Source organism: Herpailurus yagouaroundi, unplaced genomic scaffold (assembly GCF_014898765.1).
Source record: "Herpailurus yagouaroundi ecotype Mexico unplaced genomic scaffold, PumYag 161, whole genome shotgun sequence".
Taxonomy (NCBI): Eukaryota; Metazoa; Chordata; class Mammalia; order Carnivora; family Felidae; genus Herpailurus; species Herpailurus yagouaroundi.
The window spans coordinates 16,026,547-16,036,608 of NW_024412402.1; the positions used below are offsets into that span (position 1 = coordinate 16,026,547).

A 10,062-nucleotide genomic window follows, 5' to 3' on the forward strand; every position below is an offset into this window, starting at 1 on the left:
GTTGGAAGTCTCAAGATTCAAAGATGCCAATTCTCCCTAAGTTTACTTATAAGAAGTTTAGGATGCAATCAGTAAACATGCCCTGAGGCTTGTTTTGTTTTGTGTTGTGTTCTGTTGTTTTGTTTTTTCTTTTTGGGCCTTCATAGATTACAAACATTATGGTTAAAAAATGAATAACCAGGAAAACCCTAAAAAGGAATAACAATATGTGGGAAATTACATTCAAGATATGAAAACATTATGAAGCTCCTATAATTAAAGCAGTGTGGTATTGGCTCATGACTAGACTAGCAGACAAATAGAACAGAATAGAAAACACAGAAATAACTCAAGTGCCTATGAAACTTAGTATGCAATTAAGGCAGCAGCTCAGCTCAGCAGGGAAAAGATGGACTTTTTTTTTTTTATAAATGGCGATAGAACAACTGGATAGCCATATGGAAAAAGATAAATTTGGATCCATTCCTCACACCATATACTGGTACAATTTGTAAAAAGATCAGACATCCAAATGTAAAAAAATGAAATCATACAAACATTTTGAAAAACAAAAAAAGAGTGAATTTCTTTATAACCCTAGAGGAAAGAAAGCATTTCTAAATATGACTAAAATATATAAAACAAAAGATTAAGAACATGAATTTTTAAATTTTATATCATAAGGAAAAGCCAAATCACAAAATGAGAGGAAAATGTATGCACCTTATAGCCCAAACAAAAAGCTAATATGCATAATATGTAGTCCTTCTAAAAATTGAGACCAAAATCCAGCAGAAAAGTGAGGAAGGTGTGATGTAATACCAACAGCCATTAAATATATGAAAATACCTCTAATGTTTCTCATTAGTAGAGAAATGCTCACTCTAACTATACTTGAAAATTGTTTCTAATCTTTTAGGTTGGAAAAATTGAAATTTTTGAGAATGTACTATGTTGGAGAGACAAAAGAAAGTAGACATTCCCATTTATTGCTAAAGGGAAAACAAATGGTAATTCTCCCAAAAAGATTCACAGATTCAATAAAATCCCGATCAAAATCTCAGAAGGTTATTTTGTGGGAATTTACAAACTGATCCTAACATTCATATGAAAACTCAAAGGACCTAAAAAACCAAAATAACTTTGAAAAAGGTGAATGAAGTTAGAGGACTTATACAGACTCATTTTAAGAATTATTATAAAGTTACAGTGATCAAAACTGTGTGGTATTGACATCAAGATAGACAAGCAGACAAAGTTAACAGAATGTAAAAAACAGAAACAATTGATTTTTAACAAAAGTAGAAGAACAGTCGCTGGACACAGATGTGCAAAAACACACACACACCAAAAAACCACTTTGATCCACAACTCAACTGTATATAAAAAATAACTCCACGGACTATAGACCCAAATGTGAAAACCCATAAAACTTCCAGAATAAAATACGGGAGAAAATCTTTTTTTAAGCAACAAGTTCTTGAATACGACAACAAAGCTACAGTTCACAAAAGAAAAAAATGATGAGGTGGACTTCATGAACATTAAGATCTGTTAATAGAATGAAAACATAAGCCATGGACTATTTAAAAATCTCATATTTAGTAAAGGACTTGAATTCAGGATATATAAAGACCCTTGAGATCTCAGTAACAAGAAATAAACAGCCTACTTTAAAATGGGCAAATAGGTGGGATAGACATTTCACACACACACACACACAAAGATATATGGATGACAAATGATAACATAGAAAGATACTCATCATCATTAGTTACTAGGAAGATGAAAATTAAAACCACTATGTGCCCCAGGTCAGGCTCTGCTCTGACGGCACAGATCCTGCTTGGGATGCTCTGTCTCCCTCTCTCTCTTCCTCTCTATCTCTCTTTCAAAAATAAATAAATAAACATTAAAACTACCATGAGACACCCCTATACACCTGCTAAAATGTCTTCAGTTAAAAAGTGGACCATGCCAAGTGTTAGTGAGGATATGGAGGACTGAAAATTTCAAACACTACTGGTGAAAGTGTAAAATGGTACAACCACTTTGGAAAACAGTCTGGCACTTTCTTGAAAAGTTAAAACATGGGGCACCTGGTTGGCTTAGTTGGTTAAGCATCTGACTTTGACTCAGGTAATGATCCGGTGGCTCTTGACTTTGAATCCCACGTTGGGCTCTGTGTTGACAGCTCAGAACTTAGAGCCTGCTTCAGATTCTGTGTCTCTGGCTCTCTCTGCCCCTCCCCCCTCTCAAAAATAAAATAAACATAAAAAAATTGGGGGGGGGAGGACACCTGAGTGGCTCAGTCAGTTAAGTGTCCCACTTCGCCTCAGGTCACGATCTCACGGGTTTGTGAGTTCAAGCACTGTGTTGGACTCTGTGCTGACAGCTCAGAGCCTAAAACCCAGTTCACATTCTGTCTCTGTGGGGTGGAGCCAGAAGATCAGGAGACCCAAAATTTTCACAGGGCTAGGATGCCACAGGTCTATTATGTCTTCTTTCTCACTCACACCCTTTCACATCACTCTTCTTCTGACCTCAAGAAGAACAGTAAACTATCTCTTAAACAGGACACAGAACTAACCATAAAAGGCAAAACTGATAAATCAAACTTCATCAAAATTAAGAACATCCACTATTGGGGCACCTGGGTGGCTCAGTCAGTTAAGTGTCCAACTTCAGCTCAGGTCATGATCTTGGGGGTTCGTGGGTTTGAGCTCCATGTCGGTCTCTGTGCTGACAGCTCAGAGCCTGGAACCTGCTTCAGGTTCTGTGTCTACCTCTCTCTCTGCCCCTCCCCCACTCATGCTCTGTCTCTCTCAAAAATAAACATTAAAATTAAAAAAAAAATCCACTATCAAAAGGTATCATTTAGAATAAGCAAGGCATAGTTTTGGAGACGAGAGATATAGAGAGATAGATTGACATACAGATGTGTGTATGCATTATATATGTATGTATTACTGACATAATACTCGTACATGCACATATACATAGTACACGTACATTTATACACTTACACATATAAGTATTTAAATGTAGAATTTTAATTCCTTCAAGTCAATAGGAAAGCAGCTAACAACACTAGTTTTCAAATGACCAAAAGATTTGGGTAATTTCTTCATGGTTTTCCCATGGTTTTTAGATATCCAGGGATGCCTGGGTGGCTCAGTCCATTAAGCATCTGACTTCGGCTCAGGTCATGATCTCACGGTTCATGGTCTCAAGCCCTGTATTGGGCTTTGCACTGTCAGCACAGAGCCTGGAGCCTGCTTTAGATTCTGCGTCTCCCTCTCTCTCTCTCTCTCTCTCTGCCCCTCCCCTGCTCATGCTCGCTCTCTCTCTCCCTCTCTCAAAAATAAATAAACATTAAAAAAAATTTTTAAGATATCCGAACAACCAATACACGTATTAAAAGGTGCTTGACATCAGGAAAATAAAAATTAAAAGGCATTTTCTTACACACACCAGAATGGGTAAAATGCAAATACTAAGTGTTAATAAGGATGTGGAGCAACTGGAACTCTCAGACATTGTTGCCAGCAGTGCCAACTGACTCAAATGTTTTTTAAAACACTTTAGCAGTATTTATAAAAGCTAAATATAGACCTACTCTATTATCCAGAAAATCCACATCTAAGTGTATATCCAAAAGAAATGTTTGCATACTTCAATAAAAATGCATGTTCAGGGGTGCCTGGGTGACTCAGTCTTGAGCATCTGACTCCTGATTTCAGCTCAGGTCATGATCTCACAGTTAGTAGGATCAAGCCCTGTGTCAGGCTCCACGCTGACAACATGGAGCCTGCTTGAGATTCTCTCTTTCCTCTCTCTCTTGCCCCTCCCCTGCTCGCTCTCTCTCTCTCTCTCTCTCTCTCTCTCTCAAAATAAATAAATAAACTTTAAAAATCCATGTTTAAAAATTTTTGTAGAAGCTTTATTAACAATAGGGCTAAAATTGATGGATGAGTGGATAAAGAAGATGTGGGATAGATAGATAAATAGATAGATACATAGATAGATAGACATATACAATGGACTATTACTCAGCAATCAAAAAGAATGAAATCTTGCCATTTGCAACTACGCGCATGGAACTAAAGGGTATTATGCTAAATGAAATTAATCAGAGAAAGACAAGTATCATATGACTTCATTCATATGAGGACTTTAAGAGACAAAACAGATGAACATAAGGGAAGGGAAGAAAAAATAACATAAAAACAGGGAGGGGGACACAACATAAAAGATTCTTAAATATGGAGAACAAACAGGGTTACCAGAGCGGTTGTGGGAGAGGGGATGGGCTAAATGGGTAAGGGGCATTAAGGAATCTACTTCTGAAATCATTGTTGCACTATATGCTAACTAACTTAGATGTAAATTTAAAAAATAAATTAAAAAAAACAAAACCAATAGGTCTGAAACTTGACCAGTTCAATTAACAGGCTAAATAGTTGTATATTCACATAATGGAATACCACATAACAATAAAAAGTATTTATATCTGTATATGCAACACTATAGATGAGTATCACAGTCATTATTATGCTGAGATAAAGAAGCCAGAAACAACAGAGTATGTGTTTATGTGAAGTTGAAACATAGGCAAAACTAATCTATGATAATAAAAGTCAGGAGAGTGGATAAACTCTGGGTAGGGGGGTGGGATTTGAGGGCAGGTAGTATTTACTGGAAAGGAGCAAAAGGAAGCCTTCTAAAGTGGATGGAAATGTTTTACATCATTATCTAGTCTGTGGTTACATATACATATGCAAAAATTCAGTGAGCTATACACTTAAGATCTGCATACTTTGCTATATGAAAGTTAGACTACAAAAAATTTTAAAGGAAGGTTTCTGTTTTCTTTCATTAACTACATTGTGCCGCATACCCAATACATACCTATTACACCACCCCATGCCTAAATTCTAGGTTCCCTGAATTCAGGTATCTAGTTAGTCTCATCTAAAGTATAATTCTCCCCATGTGTTTCTTATTTTCTTTGCAGCAACACTGACCAGAATCAAAAGGCAAAACTAAACATTTACCCACACTTCCCTTATTTCTCACTGGAATAGAACTTTCCTAAGGAAAAGTTCATAAATAAAAATATTTCCCCAGCATGGCACTTCTCATTACTTCCCAAAGAAATCTTACCACTAATGTTGAGTTTACACACACACACACACACACACACACACACACACACACACACACAAATTGTTCCTTTGATTTTTTATATAATGCTATATTTCTCATTACATAATACTGTGGATTTATGAACTTATCCTGAGATCACCATCCCTTCCCCATGTTCCCCATTATTAGAATATGATGGCTATCTACAATGACTGAAAATTCAATAGGACTTGCCTCTCCTAATAAGCAACAGGTTGGTGCTGCCTTCATAACTAAATGTGTCCGCACAGCTACCTGGTGCTCTGTTGTATCCTCCAGACCAGTGTCATTTACTAAAAATATAATTTAAGCCACATTTGTAATTCTCAGCCCCTAGTAGACACATTTAAAAAAGCTAAACAGGTAAATTTATTTTAATAATATATTTTATTTAATGTAATATATCCAAAATGTTACTTCTACATGTAATCAACATAAAAAGTTGCAATGAGATATTTTACAGTTTTTCATATTACTCCTTCAAAGATCCAGTGTGTACTTTACAATTACATTGTACAATTACATGTACTTTACATTACACACTTATAGTATGTCTCAGTTTCAATGCTCAATACCATATATCACTAGTGACTACCATTTTGGATAGTGCAGCACCCAGTTATTTTGGACCACAGCCAAGGTAACCCTTGAAATAAGACTCCAGATTCCTTCTCTGTTAGTCTTGAAATAATATATGACTCCTCTACCACACGTCTTTACACCCCATAAAAATAAGTTTCTCTCTTCTGGAAGTTTTAATTCACTAAACTATGTCCGTAGGGCTCCACCCACCGAGTCATTGGTCACCATACTTGCCTCTCTCTGAAATCTAACATACTTTCCACTTACACACTGCAAAATTCATCAAACACTGATCTTGTCATTTTGCCAAGACCAACTCAACAAAATTTTTCACCTCCTACTCTCTTGCAAAATGTGATATATTAAAATTATCCTGTGAAAAGTAGCATGAAATTACTGTGAATATATTCATAATTTAAATGTGCTAGGTCAACCAACATGAGAAATGAAATCTTCCAAGAAAAAGATGAGGGAAGAAAACATGGCAAAGGGAAAAACAAACTGGATCGGGATTCAAGCAACGATTTCAGTTCCAGATACTTTTATGTTCTTGCGCAACATACAAACATTTCTGACTCTGCAAAGTGCAATGTATTATAAAAAGGCACTAGACCGAATGATTCCTAAGCCCCACTCAGTGTTGAATACTCTGTAATTGCAACAATTATTTTTCATAAAATAAAGAAGGAAAAATTGGGGGATTAGGGTAAGGGAGAATCAATCCATTGGGGAAAAAAACGTTAAAATTTCCTCTACCATATAGTACAGAAAGAAAGCACTGGTGCTTAGAGTCCTCAATGAAAAAAGTAATCATAACAATAGTAATAAAAACACTCCAATTAAAAAAAAATCCTTGGATCACTTATGTAAATTCTAATATTTTTTTCAAGAGAAGGTTATTCTGCCCACGGTTTTCCTCAGGGCAACTTTGACATCCTTATTCCTCAGACTGTAGATTAATGGGTTGAACATTGGCACAACAATGGTGTAGAACAAGGAAGACACTTTCCCCTGGTCAAGGGGTAAAATAGAAGGTGGCTTGAGGTACATAAAAGCTCCTGATCCAAAGAAAAGAGAAACTGCAATTATGTGAGAACTGCAGGTACTGAAGGCCTTGGACCTGCCTTCAGTGGAGCTAATGTGGAAAATGCTAGAAATAATGAAACCATAAGATATAAAAATGGCAACAATGGGCACCCCAATGCCAATGGTCACAACAATAAAGACAATTAGTACATTTATGTAAGAGCTGTTGCAAGAGAGCTCAAGGAGGGGAAGGATGTCACACATATAGTGATTAACAAGGTTGTCAGAACAAAATGTCAGAAATAATATATTTCCTGTATGGGCCACAGCTCCCAAAATCCCCATCCCATAGACACCCAGTAAAAGGAGTAAACACACCTGAGAAGACACAGTGACCATGTACAGCAGTGGTTTACAGATGGCGACATAGCGGTCATATGCCATCGCTGACAGGATGTAGGATTCAGAAAAGACAAAAAAGCAAAAGAAAAAGAGCTGAGTCATACACCCTGCATAGGAAATGATGTTCTTCTTGGAGACAAAACTCATTAGCATTTTGGGGATGATGGCAGTAGAGAAACTAAAATCTATGAAGGACAAGTTGAAGAGGAAAAAGTACATGGGAATATGAAGGTGAGAATTCAGCCCAATCAGGGTTATCAGGCCCAGGTTCCCCGCCACAGTGACCATGTAGAAACCTAGAAACAGGAAGAAGAGGGGCATCTGGAGTTCTGGCTCATCTGTTAAGCCTGCGAGGATAAACTCTGTCACAGAGGAGGCATTATCTGCAGCCATTCTCCTCTAGGAGAGTCTGTAAGGGAAAAAGAAGAGTCACTGAGACAGAGAGAGAAGCCACACACCATGGAATTTAAGGGGCTGACATGGAGAAGAAAAGAGTGGGAGCATTTACTGGCACTGTTCTAAATGTTGTGTGGCATTATGAGTATCCCCATTTCGCAGATGAGGACACTGGACCTAAGTGACTTGCACAAGTCCTGATGCTACTAAGTTACAGCAGGAGGTGAACTCAGGTGGTCTGGCTCCTGGGCTTTGAGCTTTTACCCACTCTGCTAGAGGACAGACCAGGGCAGGCAGGCACTCACCCTCCTCTGCTTGGAGTCACAGTGCTGTTCTCCACTGGCTCTCATCCATCTCTCTCATGGAGACTCAACTGGCCCCGATGAAAAGCAAGTGACAACCCAGAGCTCAGACCCTCTGCTTCTGCTTCTCTACTTTGAGGAGCGAAACCTCTAATTTATCTTGCTGCGCTGAAGAACTTGATCTTTGATTGTGGCTTTGCTGCAAGTCTCTTGTCCAAATTCCGGGGATGAGACAGCATCCTTTCCAAATGCCCATGGATAACAAGAGACTAATCTCAGTGACGTAGTTACAGAGACTCCCTCAGGATCACTGCTCCAGAGACCCACTTCCCAAAGGAAGAAGAAATGTTTGTTTACCCCCCTTGGTAATGCTTGATGTGGCTTTTAAAGACCTGTGGTTACCTTTTTTCATTGTGATTACATCTTTTTAAGCTATTAATTATAGCAAAGCATCATGGGAAAAATGCTAATTGCAACCCTGTTTTAAGCCCTTACTGTGTACCAAACACCATATCAACCCACTACCCTCGTATGAAGGGTCCAAAGCAATGCACAAAGAATTTTACCTCTTTATTCCTCACAACAGCTTTGTATATTAGACCTATAAATATCCACTTTAAAAGTGAGGAACACACACAGCTTGTAGGTTCCAAAAATCTTGAGTCAAATTCTAATCTATCCAACTCGAAACTTCATAGCGGTCAGGGACCTTGCTGGGCTTCTTAAGCAAACACAAAGTACTTGCTGTATGTTACTGAAAACACCCAATTTTGTCTCCAGACACCACTGCTGGCTACTACCACTACTGCACACATTGTCAAAATAGTTCTCGGGAAGTGATTTCACTCATACAGAGACTAATAAAGCTTTGTGTGTCAACTTGCGCTCAACACCCCTTACCAGGGGCCCTTATAATAATAAGGAAGACAGATTTCATACCCAAGAAAGAAATCTTGATCTGGGGAAATTTGAGCTTCAGTGTGCCAATGGATTAAATAGGTTTTGGGGCCTGGGTTAATGACAAAAGTCCTGTTAGGGAAGTTATGAAGTCAAAATACAAAGGCAGAAGTTCCTCTTCCTCCAGGAAAGTTCTACTAAAACTGCTGTGCACATGCCTGTGTACGTTTATGAGTGTGTGCACACACATCTTTTGATTTACACTTAGAATTAACACATCCCAAAGTAACTCCAGTGAGTCCCAGTCCTTGTTCTCAATCCCATTGTGTAAAAGTTACAAACAGAGAAAAGCAGTTCATATTAAAATGAAATGAAATTAAGCTCTTCTTGAGAACCAAGTTCAAAGAAGTTAGGGGTTCTCTGAAAACTCTAGGGGGATTTTGTTGCCTCAGAGACAGTTGCCATGGCAACCTCATTTCCAAATGTATCTTCAACAGAGCTTTTCTAAAGCCATGTTACCTGATGACTTTGTTCCAGTACAGCAGAGAACGAAAAAGCTGTTTGCCTTTTCCACTTGTATAGTACTTTTGCCTTTCAAAAACTTGGATCTCTGAAATGGCTTCCTTCTTATATTTGTTTCTAATTTAAACTATACATTATAAATGCAACATTATGGAGCATGTGAAGATTTACATACATTAAAATACCCTTGCATATATGTCTCATGCATGTGCACTGGCTCTCAGGTTTCTAGTAGATCATCAAAGTTGCACAAGGATGGTCCCAAACCAATCCCTATGTAACATAGGATTCCCAGCTTTAGTAAGAAGCACAAATCTGTCCAGAGAGAAGAGGTGGCAGCTGAGAGGACCCCACGTGAATGAAGTAGCTTTGATTAGTTTCTGACAAAGCAGAATTAAATTCATCTTTCAGTAATGATGTGTCTAATAGTTACTGTTAAATTGATTTTTTAAGTTTATTTATTTATTTTGAAAGAGAGAGAGAGAGCAATCAGAGGAGGGGCAGAGAGAGAGGCCAAGAGAGAATCTCAAGCAGGCTCTGCACTGTCAGCACAGAGTCCAACGCGGGGCTCAAACTCACCAACCATGAGATCATGACCTGAACCAAAGCTGGACACTTAACCGACTGAGCCACCCAGGCACCCCTACTTCCTTAAATTCTTTTTTTAATTTTACTTATTTATTTTGAGAGAAAGAGAGACAGCACAAGAGCAGGAGGGGCAGAGAGAGGGGGAGAGAGAATCCCAAGCAGGCTCCACACTGCCAAGACA

At 38.2% G+C, this 10,062-nt stretch overlaps 1 protein-coding gene across 1 annotated transcript; it reads right to left on the reverse strand.

Annotated features, from left to right (window-relative positions):
* Positions 1-6,633: 6,633 nt before the first annotated feature.
* LOC121035293 (olfactory receptor 8B12-like) lies at positions 6,634-7,569 on the reverse strand. The gene has a single exon (XM_040482826.1). The coding sequence runs from the start codon at positions 7,567-7,569 to the stop codon at positions 6,634-6,636; it is 936 nt and encodes a 311-aa protein (XP_040338760.1).
* Between the last annotated feature and the right edge of the window lie 2,493 nt (positions 7,570-10,062).

Coding starts and splice junctions, on each gene's coding strand:
- LOC121035293 (XM_040482826.1), bottom strand. CDS start 7,569: ATGGCTGCAGATAATGCCTCCTCTGTGACAGAGTTTATCCTCGCAGGC.